Raw genomic sequence first — 16,326 nt, forward strand, 5'->3', positions numbered from 1 at the left:
CATGATGATAATAAATGTGAGATTTAAATAGCGCATACTCATGCTTCTAAGGAGCTTGCTCTTAGTGCTTGAGACAAGAACAAGACATAGACAACCTACGAAGAAGGATGGAAAGATAAACAACAGTATTGATGACTAATAAAAGACAAATATAGGAAACACAAAGAGGGTAACAAGAACTGAGGGTATTATGATTCTGCAGAGGAAGACCAGTAAGGGAGTTTGAAGATGAGATAGCACTGTGTGAGCTGTTGTCAGGAGTAATGCTCAAGGAAGAGGTGTGTTTTTAGTGCACATTTAAAAGATTCATTGCACTTAAACACAGCACAACTTTATAAGACTTAGTTGTTAGTGATTCTTTTCTTCCTAAATATGAGCTTGATTGCGTCATCTCATGTACTGATTTAAAAATTATCTCTTGAGTACCTGGTGGTGACTACGTAGCCACATCCTATAAACATCTACACATTGAACAGACATGTTCACCTTCCTCTTTTTCTTAACACACAGACGTACGTGTGGAGGATCGAGGTGGGGGATTGGAGATGGGAGAGGGGGAGTCGTTTGACTAAAAGGTCGACTGCCTGGGCTTTAGTATGCGGTGTTTTCAAGATGTCATCGGCGATGTCGTTTGTATGGGTTTTTTTCGGGCTGTATTTGCGGTCGCACCAAATTAAGACTCGGAGGCGGCAGCCACCTGTCGCCCGCCATTTACAGGGCCTGAGGACGCAGACTGGTTTAAGCAGGCTTATGACATGAAGTCTATGGGGATGTTGCCAGAAGACAAAGAGGGTAGGAAAGACAAAAGGGTAGCCAAGGCGGGAATATAGGGGGGTGGGTGGGGTGCATGTTGGCAGAGAATCAGAACATTCTGTTTTTATGTTTGTTTTCGCTGAAGGCGAGCGCGATGACGTCAGCACGAGAGCTTCCAGCCGGCCTTGGTGTAAAAGAAAAGAGCAAAGACTGGAATCCAGTAGGGAATGATTTTACACCCGATATATATGCTGCTTACAGCACCTTTCTCATACACAGAGAGGTGTATGCGTTGTTATTCCAGCCACACTGTTGACCTTTTGTCTCTTCCGTCATCACCACTTGGCGGCGGCCATGTAACCTAGTGCTGCCACACTCACCCTAAATGGTGGTTACAGAGCCAGGGGTCAGGGGTCAGGATGGTCTTCTTGTCACCTTTGGGTTTTTTCCCCTCTCATTACTTTTCAATGCTGTTACAGAGCAGTGGATTGAAAAATGTCGGAGTTTTATTACTTTTAGAACATGGTAAATGTGTTAGGTGACTTTTTAAAAAGTGTGAAAGTACATCCTCCTATAAACTAACTTTTACTATAGGTGTAGTAGTGCGTGGGGAGTACGAGGGATTGGGAGAAAGGGATAATTAGGAGAGGGAAATACGGTAGAGTCACTGTTCGGTGAGGCCCTAGGTGTTGATGTAGACGTTTGTTTTTCATTTTATGCTGTAAGTTTGTGATGGCATATTCTGGTAGAGATGTATTGAGGTTCGCTTGGCACACCTTTCTACATTTGCAGTAACAGAATGGTACTTGGCTGACACCAGCATGTTTTCCTTTCTCTTTTCTGTTAAAGTTGTTGGCAATGTTCACTCACTTCTCGTTGACAGTGCATATTTTATGGCCCAGAACTCAGGTAAACAAACCTGTGCCGTCTTAGCCAGATATATGAGAGGGAAGAGGAAGGGGGTGCACCTCATCACGTGCATGTTTGTTGCATATTTTTTTTTTTTTGGGAGGGGGGTGCGCGCGAAGATGTGAAGTGACGCCTGGTAGCCCGAGTAATCTCCCCCTCCCCCGCATAACTCTCTCCCTTGCCGCTTGCAGCAGCTTGCTCCCATCGGGTTTGCTGCAGCAGCAGCACTAGCATCACCGGTAGCCCCCTCCGTGGCGTTGGAAGGATTCCAGGAGCCGGCGGGGTGCATGCGAAGGGAAGAGGGAAGCTGACAGGCGAGAGGTCGCCACGTAGCGCACGCGCCGAGTGCCAGCGGAGAGCGCGCACACACACATCAGCTCACTTCCCACGTCACACGGCTGTTTGTGTCTTGTTTGTGCCAACCATCGAGCGGCCAGCAGGTGCACAGGCAGTAAACAAAGCGTTGATTGCCACAGCCACGTCCCTTGACCGTGTCCCATCTCTTATTTATTCGGTCAGGGCAGTGGGTTCAGTGCTGGGTTAATCACCATCTTTTTAGTAATCATAATCGTAATAACCGCCATCATCATCATCGTTATCATCGCTGCAAAGACGATAAAACTGTTATCTTTTGGTCGTCTTAGTCATCTCGTCATCATCAGTCGCTGAACCCTTATTCCCCGTGGTGAAGGGGAACCTGATACTGCCAGCTCGAACGCCTTTCTGATGGAATGACCAGCTGGTCCAGTCTTGGATGTTTATTCTTTTGCTTGCCTTTTCTTCATCCTCCCTGTAATGCCACTAGAAGGATCATCTTTCCAAGACCGGGTGCTCTTGAGATGTACCCGTACCACCTTAGTAAGGCTGGAAAGAACTGGTTAGGGTAGACCAGATAAACACTTCTCTAAGGTCAAATGTTGATCATCGAGGCTGTTTATTGTAGATACTATCTGTCCCATGTTCCATGGGTGATGCAGATGTTTCATGTTTCCCAACAGTTAAATTGCACGACAATTCAAACTACAGTTTCTGAAACAAAGACTCATACACACAATCACATTGACATGGTACAGGGTGGTCCAGGCATTCATTTCCTGTAACATATGAATATTGAAGTACGCGCGTTGAGGCTGTTAACGCTGATGATGCGAGATATGAAGGGGCAAAGGGGATGTGGCGCTGAGAGATCCAGGCACATGGGTGAGATCTGGCGATTTGATTGTAACAAATCCTGTTTGTGTTGATCTTCTTGGTCTTGAAGGGTGTGGTCACCATCTGAAATGTTACACCGCCAACTGCCTGTGACATTGTATGAGTAGTATGCTGCATCCTGTACTTGGCAAAACTACAGTTCGCAGAAATCTCAGGCAACATATGCGTAAACTCTAGTTTCTAGGAACAGTAATTTCGGATTCTTGCACATGTTTCTAAGATTTTGGAAACACCAAAGATCGTTCTAAGAATTGAAAATCAGCTGAAAATAGGACAAATATCAACATATTACTTGTTAGAAACATCTGTTCCATGAGCATTACTCCGTACACCAATCAAAAATATGCTAGTCCCTTTTCCAGCCCCTTATTTTTCGCTTATCGATTAGTTGTCAATGGTTGTGATTATAGTCTATTGACTAGTCTGCCAGCTTGTCTTTTTTTCTGATTTATGATACTGATCTGCTTCCATGATGTTTGTTCCTGGTTCCCTCTCTGCGTCTTCTATTGTCTTTTATGACTTGTTTGCACGGTTGTTTTTCCTGTCGCCCCTCTTATGTTGTCCATGTCTCCTTGCCTCAAGCGCTGAAAGCATGCTCCCTCATGAAGGTGATCATGCTCTGTATAAACCACACGTTTATTATTAGTAATAATAGTAATCTTACGCAAGGATGCGTCTTGGAAGCTTCAGAGTTTCTATAATTAAGGTTGGTCCTACTAAGCGCAAACTCTATGACGCATTCAGGGTAGTGTGATGGATTAGCAGTAGTGAGTAAACAAATGAAAAATTTTTTTTAAGAAGGACGTCGAAAACAAATTTTATCATGAAAAAAAAAATGAAAATTTTTAAGAAAACCATGACATGACCATCTTTGATGGTCCGTCTTCATCAAGCCATATGTTTTCAGGTTTGATGGAGGTGAGTGAGTGAAGGAAGGAGAGAGAGACGACTAAAGCTAGGAAGGGACATATGTCGTGCTATGTGTGTGGTTCATACGACAGTCTTAGGTGAAGCTTAATCACCCGCTGGTGTTGCCCAAACATTGTGGTGCGATCTCTTCGTCCTCTGTTGCAGACGCCTGCTGCAGATGGGTGTGTACAACGCCGAGCTGTTCAACAACCTGGGTCTGTGCTGCTTCTACGCGCAGCAGTACGACATGACGCTGACGTGCTTCCAGCGTGCGCTGTCCCTGGCCGACGATCAGACCCTGGCCGACGTGTGGTTCAACATCGGTCACGTGGCCCTGGTAAGCATGCTCTTCAGGGATGGAGTTCATGTCGACTGTCGAAGCTGTCACTGTCTAGTCGTTCCTGTTGTCATTACTATAAGGACGCCCGTCGAAGACCCGATAAGCTCCGTGGGCTGCATGGTTAGACGTGCTCGAGGCCGCTGCCGTACGCAGGACAGGTTTGACCGGCCTGTACACTACTTACGGTCTGGATATGAAATCCAGGCAAGTCTCTTGTACCGTATAGGAGCTACAGGTGTTGTGCTACCTCACCTAGTAGCTCTTCAAGTCGTCTAGCATAAAAAGGCGGTGCTTGCTGCGCGGATATGCTGTGTGTAAAGTGCACTGTACTTTCGGTCGTGTTGGGGTTGCGGAGAATGCCAGACACCCGAGACCAGCTTACGTTGAATACTTGACGCCGTTTTTCAGCCAGGTGTCGTCGGAGCTTTGTGGTGTGACACCGTCCCTTCCCACAAGGTGAATGCAGCTCACGGCGGCCTCGCTGTCGCACGTGGCGATGACGTGTCGCGAGCGTGGCGGCCCTGATAAATAGCGGTGTCTGCGTGCGGGCCATTCCCGGCATGCCTCACGCTTGTCAACATGGCGCGCTGCTTTTGTGACGGTACTTAACGCGCTTACCGGCCTCTACCTTGGCGTGCGGCCTGCTCACCGAGATATGTGGGTGGTGTCGAAGAGATTAACATAAAAACAAAAAAACAAACAAACAAGTTTAGTGTTGCTTGGAGTGCATAGCGTGGTGAGGATGTCGGCTGCTGAACAGTATGGGGTCGAGCCGAAGGGGAGGGCATATGCATATATTATTTATGTCTGTGGCTACGTGGGCTGATATCTATGGACCTCATGCAGAGCAGGATCATCTGCTTTATCTGCCCACTTCCCAACTCTGCGCTTTGAAAGAAAATTGATTAAAGAGTTGGACTCCCCTTCCTCCTCTTAGGGTAGCCAGGTGGCGCAACAGTTAGCTCCTGTCACCAATACATTGAAGGTTGGCTCTTCTTTCTCTGCATGTGGCATCTGTTTAGTGGGCTGGTTGTCTTGCCATGATATAGACTTAGCTGCTGGTTCGGTGCAAAACACCAACTTTCTGCCCCGTCTTCCTCCTCCCGCTTTGACTTTTGTTGCATTACCGACATTGTTCCAGTCTCTAGTTACAGTTTTCTTGAGACACGAAGACCTCCACGAAGTCTGTAGTTACATCCCTCGTGAGAGCTTCCTATATGCATCAGCTGCTGATGGCCCAACGAGAGAGCTACAGTACGCGTAGACATGCCCGACACCCAGATGCATCGAGGACGGAGTTGGGAGTTTCGGGATGGGGGGATGTTGAGAGGAATGTATGAGCTACGACAGTTGGGACACTACACGAGAATCCACTTTGGTGGATGGTAATAACCGATGTCGTCTGATGATGCCGCAGGTTCCCTCTAGCACGCACCCTCCTCCTCTACCCCACATACAATGGCATAAGGGAGGGCGAAGAGAGGTATGGGGGAAGATTTGTTGCTTGCGGTATTTTGTATTTGTGATATATTGTTTGTAATGAGTGTTTGGGCTGGAAGATTAAGAGAAGCGCGCTTTCTGCTGTACCCTCTTGTTTTTTGTCCTAATGTTTGTTTCCTCGTGTTTGTACTCTCGTGTTTGTGCGCTCGTGTTTTTACAGTCGTCATATTAAACCCATGTGTTTGTTTCCCCGTGTTTTTACCCTCGTGGGTTTTTTTCCATTGTTGTGTTTGTACTCTCGTGTTTGCGCCCTCGTGTTTTTATCCTCGTTGTGTCTTACCCTTGTTGTCTTATTACCCTTGTGTTTGTACCCTCGTGGTGTTTGTTTTCCAGTATTTGTACTCTCGTGCGTGTGTTTCCGTAATTATACATTTATGATCTCTCGTGTTTGTACCCTTGTTGCGTTTATACTATCTTTGTATCTTTACCTTCCTATTTCTACCCTCGCTCACATCTGATTTTCCGGACTAGTGTCTGGTATTCGATGACGTTGCAAAGTGCTTTTTGAACAACGTAAGCTGGGACACTGTTCACCGACTAAAGACTAGGTAACACGTTTTGAGCCTTGATTTGAATGTGGCAGTGTGGCCCCAGTCCACCCAGCTGTCGGTAATAAATGAATACGTCACTTCATTGAGGTTTGAGGGAGAGAAGCAGCGACGGAGATGAGATGGACAAACTCTTCCCCCACTTCTCCGATCACTTTGACGATCTGAAAAAGTCAGGGACAGCCTTTTTACATTTTAGTCAGTTGCTGACATTAATACATCGATACGGATGAAAGCGTTCGGTGAATGTGCTATTGTCGCCGGAATTCTATTCTGAGGGTCACTCGTTCCACACAATTCCTTCGCCTGGACGCAAATCCATGCCGGATACATCTCTAATGGCAAACAAGTCTAAGCTCCTTAATGAAAGATCGATTTCTTGTATTGGTCAATTTTGGATGGTTGCCCGTATACCTTTTCCTGTGTGCCATGGTGGCACCCTTGTCCACTGCTGATTACTTGTCTCCAACAGCGCGGAAGGTTAGGACAAGCCCCACAGCAATTGCAAGCTTATGTCCACTGTCGAGGAGAGGGCAGGGTGTTGCGTGTTGACTTGTTTATCGTCAGCTGACAGGCCCTATTGCACTAAAGTAGTCGTTGATGGAATCATTTCCTTTTGTGCAATGTGTAGCTAAGAGCTTCCTTCCCGGAGAAGTAAAGAGCAGTGAGTGCGGTTCAAAGGGCTGTCAAAGTCGGTGCGGCTGCTTTGTGGCAAGGCCTACAGTTGAGGACATTCGTGACAGTCCGCGGTCCGAAAATAGTCCTTGAGGGGTGAGAGGGAGAGCGACTTGACTCTCAGTCTTCTAATAAATACAGTTTTAACGGTTAGGTCAGTCGCTAGTTTTTAGGACCATGCACAGAAATGCAGTTGTTCATGAAAATATAACCCATATCCTATGGGTCGTTGATAAAGGTTTTGCTAAAAGATGTTCTTGCCATTTTTCAGCTATGGAATGGTTAGTTGTGCATTTTAAGGGGCAGGAGATGTCTCAAATCATTACCTTTTTCTGGCCGAAAGTATGTTTTTTAATATGACACCATCACGCACATGCTATGAGCAGAGAGTTTTCTAGGCTGGGTGAAAGTCGACTCAGTAACCAGGTCCTGTAAGGTTGAACTTTCTACCAGCAGACTGCAGCTCTATTGTCATATCTCTTTCCTTCAGTGTCAGGAGCAGTCCTACCGGTCTTTTGACGCCGAGTGATTCACATCCACCCACGCACGCACGCGCGACACGCACACGCGCACATACACAGGAGTCTGACGAGAACAAATAGCGAAAACGCTGGCGGATATACTGAGCTCTTCGTGTGTGACAGCCACCGCTGGTGCCAGTGGTGTGACACATCACTGGGCTTAGTTCCAACGGCAATCACTGACTTAATTTCCTGGCAGTTGGGACAATTTTCCAGTGAGATTATCAGCACTGCTTGCGTCCGTGGGAATGGGGCCGAGCGTTGTTAGCTTCGTCACGTTTTTGTGGACTGGCTTTGGTGGTGGCGGTGGTGGTGGTGGGGAGGCCGACTAATTCTATATAATAAAGCTGTAGAACTAAGGTAAATGTACAATAAAGAACAAACAGCGGCAGCCTATGTCCTTTCATGGTTATTAATGACAGTAGTTTGGTAACGATCGCGTTATTTGGCGGCGAGCAGTAAAGTAGCGGACATGACGTCATGCTGTCAATTTCTCAGCGACCGGTTGGCTACCGGAATTGACGTTCTGTCGTCTGCTTCCGTAAATGTACGAAATTGCTCCATTTACTGTTTTGTTTGATTGATTTATTGGTACAAAACCTAGACCTGTTGTCATTTTATTTTTGACGGTGTCTTCAGTTGTTAAGACTTGTTCTTTGATTCGCTCACTCATTAACTGCTGTCGTGGCGCTTTACGCCTAAATACTCCAAATACATTTTCGCACAAACTTTGCAAACTTAAACGTTTTAGTTATTCGTATAATACATAGGCAAGATAGCAGACTAAGCTAGATCAAGAGAACGTTGCCTTTATGTTTTTCAGGGCATTTGTGACCACAAACTGGCGTACCAGTGTTTTCGCTTGGCCCTCGCCAGTAACAACGACCACGCTGAGGCCTACAACAACCTGGGGGTGCTGGAGCTGAAGCGCGGCCATGTGGAGTCGGTGAGTACCAACAGGAAGAGTTGAGGTAGTTTTTCACCATGCTTGTAGGCGGCCAACACCTAAAGACACTCCCCATGCCTCGCTACCCCCTTGTCCAAAATTTCATTTGACACAAGCGACTGTTCCACACGCACACATATATATCACCCAGACACGCACTACACAGCCCTGTTTCACATAGGACAGCGATTGCTTGTTTTCATTGAGGTTTCCCCGCAGAGGAGAGAAAGGAGAGAGGATGGTGAACGAGAAAGGAGTAGCGATGAAAACATGTTATTGAATTACTGACTTTGGGCTTGACGGCTTTCAAGGCCGGGTAGAAAATACAGAGGTCAGTTCCCCTGGCGACATCCGTGGTGCCGAGAACGCTGGGAAGGTGGAGTCTTGTGTCAAAACAGTCTCATGTTATCCAAGCAGCAGGCATCCCATTTAACTCCACTTGCAAAGTGTTTAGTTTTGGCGCAAAGTTCTGTGTGGCTGGAAGTTGCTGGATGATTTCATCTGACTTTTAAAAAAATTTCTTTCACTGTTGAGAGTGTCCTTATCCTCCTTATCCTCCTCCCCACCCACAATCTCCATACCCTCGTGATACAATGAGAGGACATTAAAGGGATAAGCAAGGAAAACGTATGGTGGGGCTTGGTTGACAGGAACTGAAATTCTGAATCATGAGAGGTCAAAAGTTCACGTTCCAAAAGAATCGTTTACTGACAAATCGCGTCGACAACAGGTTCGGGCCGAGTCGTGAAGGCCGCCATGTTTGTGTACTCTTTCGAGAAAGAAAACAGACTAATAATGCGTGACGTAGGCGCACCCGTTTGATAAGCAAAGTGTCAAGTGATACTGCGAGCAGTTTTGGGGGCTTACCCACTTGACAAGAAAAATGTCGAGCGAGGTTGCGGACACTGTTAGCAGTTAACCCGACTGGTCAGCGCGAGCTTGATTTATAGTTGTCAGTCTAGGAGAAACACGGAGTTACTGCAACCTGCGGAAGGACAGCTTATGGGCCACGAAGTCAAGAGAATTGTCTTGGTTGTGTCGCACCTTAAATAAAGCGGTGTGCACATTTGGTGTGTGTGTGTGAAAATCTGTAAAAATTCTTCCTACAACACAACCAGTCTCAGTGCAAGTTACTTGAAGGCGGGTTTAATAAGATTTGTGTTACCATCCTTCTACTGAACTCACAGACGTCGTCGACCCGACAACTTCTTCGACAAAGATCACCGTATTAAAACACGTAGTAGCTACATCAAAACTCTGTTGCTGCTTGTAAAGTTTCTTTTTTCAGTATTTTTCAGTTCGCGATCTCCATGTCCTTTTGACAACCCTTTACTTAGGAGACAACAGCTTTCGTTTCCGGTTCTTGTCGTTGCTCGACAAACATGGCCGCCTACTTAAACCGCATCAGACCTGAGTTTTAGATGCGACTGCAAGGAAAGACTCGTTTTGCAATACGATATTTGGTGGGGAAACGTGGATTTCTATCATGTAACTTTTTTTTTTTTTTTTTTTTTTTTTGTCCTTTACGAAGGCTCTAGAATTATCCATCCTCTACCACAGCTGTCAGCGAGGAGCTCTCGGTGCTGTAGATGCATGTCTAGATACAAGCGCATAAAGCGCGTGCACATGTAAGAGCAAGCATTAATACATATTCTCTGCACTTTGACCCTGCTGGCATGCACAGAGATGGAGAGAAGATTGCAGAGAAGATCAGAGGGGGAGAAAGAGAGAGCGCGCGCGCAAAGTGGTTGAGAATTTTTTTTTCTCCTTGATGATGCTATTAGCCATTTCATTGTCGATGAATACAGGGGTAGCCGTGGGGTGAGATTCATCTTCGTGTTCATCATCGTTCTTGGCCGTCGTGGTCCGTAAATAATGGCAGGTTGTTGAGTCACGTGCCTCATGTGCAGTCACTACGGCTATGATGTCTGATAGCGGTCAGCTATCTCGCTTGGGGGTGGAGTGGGGGGCAAGCTAGCACAAGCCTGCTATTCGCGTCTCCTCTTACCCACCCTCCTAGACAGGCCAAGGCACGACTGATAAATCGGCTACCCGCTTTCTGTCCATATCACTCAGCCTTTTCTCGACTGATAACGATTCTTTCACCGGAAGTTACATCTGGGCTTTTTTTTTTTTTTTTTTTTTTTGAGCCAGTCAGAGCCGTTTGACGTTTTTCGACACTTAACGGCTGCCAGCGCTTTGGTAACTCCGCTCTTCAGTCCCTGTTTCTCTCAGCCCATGCGCACTGACCGGTGTGCCAGATGTTTTCCTAAAACCACCCTGGCGTTAGATTGCAGCGATTTCCTTTCCCCCGCTGAGGTTAATAACTAGCGATGTCTGAAGTTGATTGTATCCACTGGCGTTTTGAGATGAGATGTAATTTTGGAGGGATTCGTGCTAACCGTTTGCTACAAGACGAGGAACATGTCGATCGCTTCCTCCTTTCACGAGTTGGTGACCTGTCCTTTCCTCCCGGTCGGCCAGAGATGCATGGCGGGATTGATGTTGAACGTTTTGTCTCAGTAGCCACTCATGGCACTGGTTTGGTAGGTTTGGTAGGCCTGTAGCACAGCATTTTCATTGGGCGAATGGGATTTGCTATTTCCGTTAACTCTTTCGAGCTGTGATTTTGATGGGAGGCCTGACCAGATGATACAGTAACCAGATTGAGAGCTGGTGTCAGGTAGTTGTCCAGTGTGGACAGTTCTAGGGTCGACAGAAGTGTTTCGCTGCAAGAGACTGAAACGAAAAAACAATTCTTCTAATGATTAGTGAGTTATAAGACAGGTCAGTGGGTCATGTAAATCAAGTGATACTGGTACGGAATGAGATGTACAATGTCGATACTAGAGCATCTCCGTATCAGAGGCATGCCTGCCTTCGTGCTGAAAGCTACCACACCGCAGAAATTGTCCAGAGAATGAAGCAGATTTGCCTGCCGTTGGCGTATGATGAAGGACAGAGCATCGTAAGCTAATCAAGAGCAGGATCGAAAGTGTGTATCCATGTGCATGCTGTAGCTTTTTTTTTTTTTTGAGGGGCTGTGGTGGGGAACTTGTAGCGTTTACACAGATATGAGCGTTCTCCCACCCGCCACTACCGTGATTGACACCGGAAATCATCACTTAGACCGCTGTGCTTTTTTTTCTTTTATCTTGCACAGGGTCGTGACACTTGTAAGCTGTCATTTAATCTCCGAGGGGAGGGGTTTCATTCCAAAGCGTCTGGCGTGCACGGAGGGGAAGTAAACAGTTATCACAGACCGGTGGCGCCAACATTTGCTGGAAGACGTTCAGAGTACAAATGGTTCCTGTCGTCCGAAGACCGGCATGCCACAGTGAGCCACATACCAAAGATGTCCTTTTTTTTCACCATCGGGGGAACAGCTGTTCTCTCTGAGACCACAAGTCTTCGCTTTGCGCCGTCTGAGGATAGGATATCTCGTGACAGAGCTTCGGGGTCATGGGAGAATCTGTGTGACCTTTTGTAGAAGAGAGAAAAACAGAAAAAGAAGGAAAGGTGCACTACTTGCGTAAAGCTCGAGGGGATAAAGTAAGGGTGAGGGGTTGGGAAAGAAAGAAGGATAAGTCAACATGTCAACGGGGTATGTAATGTGCTGACAGCTGCACCATGGCTGACCACTTCCCATTCCCCCGACCTCCGCTTTAGTGGGCAATTATTACAAACTTGCAAGAAAAGGCTTTCCCTAATCCCCAAACTCTCCCAGAATGCCAAGGTTTGCGAGTCTGCGGGTCTAGTCGCTACAAATTTGTAGGGGAAAAAAAAAAACCAAACAAACTCGAGGAATCGAATGAGGCCAGCCGGCCTGCTGTTCTGGCAACAGACTGGAAGCAGTTCTTTCCTCGACACTTCCCCGGTCAGCCCTAGTCCACGGCCGTGCCTGCTGCTGGATGATTGAGAGCACCCTTTGTGTAAACATTGTCTATATTTGCCGCTGTGGGCAGTGGCGGTATGACGATCAGTAAACACCGTGCAGCCATATCGCTTCTGTCTGCGAGAGGCCGGTGCTGGAAGTGATACCGTTAGCTTGGGGAGTCCCGTGAGGGGGTTAGTCGAGCGTAGCAGAGGGCGATGGGCGGATAAAGTTGATTGTTGGCCATGTTCATGGCAGGCGTGCCAGGTACAGCATAAGTGCATTAATGTTCCTATAATGGGGCTTATTGAATATGTTTTTAAACCAGAAGCAGGGTGGGTGTGAGGGTGGGCACATCATGGCTGCCAGCGCTGTGCAGGGCGGTTTCGTCAGCTGCACCTTTGCACGTTGCACGGTCGCCGTGACCTGTGGTGGTGTCGTGATTGCCTCCCCTCTCCATCATCACTCGCCCCAACTGAACGTAAATGTCACGGCCGCGACAAGTGTGTTTGATGGGCTAGCAACATTAAGCCCTCTTCCTCTTGTCATCTGAAGGACGCAGCTGATGATTTTCGCGAAGACAAATTTTCCAAGTATTTGCAGGTTATTTATTACTCGCTGCTTCGCGCAGCCACCAGAGCGTGGCGCATTGCTCAACTCCAACATCCGTCACCAAACATAATTGAACTTGATTAGGCTCATGCGTGGGAGAAAATGATGCACAAGTAAAAGGCCAATCAATGCCCACCTGCAGCCAACCCATCATACCGCTAGAGAAATTTTTTGGGTTGATGAACTTCATTTCTGATGGGAAAACTCTGCTGGAGCAACAAATAGTTACAATTTGTTGTCGTCGTTCTTGTTTTGTTTTGGTTTGTTTTGTTTTTGTTTTTAGTTTTTTTTCCCGCCGCAACAGCCGGAGTCATAGTAACACGGTCTTTTATGTTACCCGTTTTTACTTTCTTTTTCAGGGTGGGAAGTATGCTGTGAGCAGCGATGGGTGGGGTTGGGTGGGCTGGGGGTTGCTTTCCAAGCAGACGAGACTGTCAGAGAGAGAGAGAGAGTGCATCAACCGACGTGTCGATAGCTGTCGAGCTTCGCTTCTCGTTAGACTTCGCCCAGTGGGTTGGTCACAGGGATGGTCTCCGGCCCTCAGTTGCTGCTGTGTTTTCTGCTCAGATTGTTCCGTTGCACTCTGCTTCTCTTTCGCCCTTTAAATTATTTTGTATCGAACTGCATAGGGTTTTGTATTTATTTACTGATATATTCCCATTCACATGAACTATTGCAACTGTCGTCACAATTTGCATACACCTGGCGACTGACAGCGCGAAAGCACCTTCCTCCCCGCGCTCTTGCCGGGGGCGATGATGTGACAGGGGCGCTGTGGGATGATGGACTATTCCTATGTTGCACATACTATGTTATGCATGTTGTCATCAATTGTTGACTGCAGGATATAATTGTTTGAAGGTTTTGTCGATGGAAGGTGTGTAGCTTTTTTGGTGAAGGTCAAGTTGACAGTATTTTGGGTTCGTCTCCTCTTCATCGCCCGACGACTGATGTATGTAAATATCAGAGCCGGAGATCCGTCACTTTAGATTGTATGAGGTCAGGGTCATAATATGTTTTCGTTTGTGTTTTGTGGGTTAGTTGGTTGGTTGGGGTTTACAAGAGTGCACACCCTTTGTAGATTCCTCCGTCGTTTAGCTTCATGAACGATGTACGTGTGCAGTGCAATGAGCTGTGTTCACGGTCTCGGGAAGCTCGCACAGCATGCAGTGGATGCTGAGGACATGAAGCGTCTTGGAGAACATCGGAGTGTTCTTAGTGCCTGCGGTCTGTGGCTTTGTCAACCCTGGCATTTTCCGCCTCTGCTGCCTTTTCTTCCAGAGGGAGGCTCGCCACCGAGTGATGAAGCTGGTGATGGCATTCTCCTTGTCCCCTGGACCCTGCAATGCAGTCAATCAAACAGCTAATTGGATTCTCAACTGCTACGGCCTACTGGTGGCCCTCGGGTACCTTTACAATATAAGGCAGTTTCTCGCAGGGCCATAAATAGACTGGGAGGAGATAGGAAGCCCTTGTTTCTCCCATCTCCGGACCGACAATATCTGGCAGCTCCTCCTAGCGGACAGCCACTTCCGTTAATTACTCACCACTTGCATGGTGGTGGCGGCAGTCGGGTGAGCGTATCGACACATACATCGAGGGGAGAAAGTCTGCATTTTTTTTTTTTTTAGGAGACTTCAGAGATTTTGATAAAAAGTAGGGAAAAAGAGGAAGAGAAGGCCAGAGAAACGTCGATACAAACTTGTTAATGTCCTCTCCCCCACCACCACACTCAATGAAGAGAGGGAAAGAGAGAGGAGGCTGGCAATCAGGTCGTTTGAGCAGATGCAATTGAAATTAAGAGGTTATGTGCACTTAGTCGAAGGAAGCAGTTGTTCTCAAAGAGCGAACTTTTCAGGCAGTCGTCGACAGATGTTCCTCCTGTGCATGTGTGAGAGAGAGACACATTACCATATCAAGGCCAACATCTGGTGCACCTTTTGACAGCTGTTAGAACGGAAAACAAAGTTGTTTACGCTGATGTGCCACGCAGTACCCCCCTTTTGTTTGGAAGATATGACATTAGTCATGGGTGACCTTTGAACTTGTTGTCGATGGCACCTTGTGGACAACATCATTGTCTACAACCTGCGGGAAGAATCCCTGCCCCGCGGCGTAATTTTCATTATACCATTTCCGTAAGGGAGTATGTTGGAGACAGTTGGTGAAAAAATAGAAAAAAAAAAGAGCAGATTATACGGGTTGCAGGTTCTGGGTGGATAGACAGCGTGAGAGTTTATGAGCATTGAATTGTAACAAAACATTGGGATGTTCGTGTTTCGTCCTTTTAAGGCTTGCGGTGAGCCGAAGACACACACGTGTTGCAATGTAAAGCTACAGGTGTTCTCTTATTTTTATCTTCTTTACCAAAACACGCTCTCCCTTTCTCATACTTTCTACCTTTCTGTGAGTCGTCACATGCGGCAACAATATTTACCGCACAAACGGACAATAGGATGAAACTGAACACCGCAGTTATTTTGACTTGGTTGTGTGCAAGAAGCCTCGCTGGCTTACCTGAGCTTTTTCACTCACGAGAAAGGAAACAGAGCGGCAAACCGTGTAAGACGAACACCAGACGGCGCTCCCGTACGATAGTGAATACGGGTATTTGTCACGCCTAGCGGCACCCGGACATCGCAGTGACAGTTGTCGGGGATGTGTTGTTGTGGGTGACCTCTCTGATGAAAGTGGTGTTTGAATGTTTCTAGTGTCCACAGGGCAGTGGACATGGCGGTAGAAGTCATTAAAATATGTTATTTAAAGACCACTCAAATCGGAGTCTGGTAGTGGTGGTGTATATTGCTTTAGGTACAGATCGGTGGACAATGGTCAGTGGTTTGGAATGTTTAAAGACGACTCGAAAATTGAATTTTGAAGGTGTCCATTGTGTGTGTAAGAGAGAGAGAGGATTTGAAAGGGCGAGTTACATCGCATTTGCTTAAAAATAATTCCTATTACATTTTGTGAGTCATTATTGGATGGTTTTCCTGGCTCATCAGGTCCTGAAATAAGATCTGTGTCGACGGCCTCTCGTATTGTTAAGAGTATTTGGTCGATGCATGATCTGCTATAACTGATCCTTCAAAAGAATTTCTAAAATTTAACTGCAAAAATAAAGAAGAGGAAAAAATAATTAATGGAATTTGTGTTGGCTATGATTCAGTTGTTTGAGGATGTTGTGGCTGTCGAATAATAAATCAAGACATAGAGGAGAAGAAGGCTGTCATCTGTGACAGGACATTTATCGTCTGATATGGCGCGAGCCCGTTAAGTGGGACATGTCTCATCCACCTTGTGTGTATGAGAGAGAGAGAGAAAAAAAAACTTTTAGTTATTGCAAGTGAACCAAGGCAGTTTAGACGATCTGTCTGGACTGGCGCCATCGACAGGTCTTCCGGAGCACATCCCGGTGGACAGCTCCACACTCGTGGCTGTCCATGTTCTCCATCTTTCTGTAAGGTCTTGGCCGTGTGCCAGCCCACGTGCACCAAATACTGATTCTCCCTCACGTCGTCCGCTTCCGT

The 16,326-nt window shown here is 46.8% G+C and overlaps 1 protein-coding gene across 2 annotated transcripts in view; it reads left to right on the forward strand.

The window, feature by feature from the left end:
• LOC112571321 (tetratricopeptide repeat protein 8-like) overlaps window positions 1-16,326 on the forward strand; it is a 57,499-nt gene that overhangs the window by 32,028 nt on the left and 9,145 nt on the right. For both annotated transcript variants that reach the window (XM_025250233.1, XM_025250234.1), the window contains exons 8-9: window positions 3,949-4,120; window positions 8,191-8,313. In XM_025250233.1, the coding sequence (XP_025106018.1) occupies window positions 3,949-4,120; window positions 8,191-8,313 (295 nt within the window). The remainder of the gene's footprint in view (window positions 1-3,948; window positions 4,121-8,190; window positions 8,314-16,326) is intronic.

The sequence above is a fragment of the Pomacea canaliculata genome, linkage group LG8 (genome assembly GCF_003073045.1).
Source record: "Pomacea canaliculata isolate SZHN2017 linkage group LG8, ASM307304v1, whole genome shotgun sequence".
Taxonomy (NCBI): domain Eukaryota; kingdom Metazoa; phylum Mollusca; class Gastropoda; order Architaenioglossa; family Ampullariidae; genus Pomacea; species Pomacea canaliculata.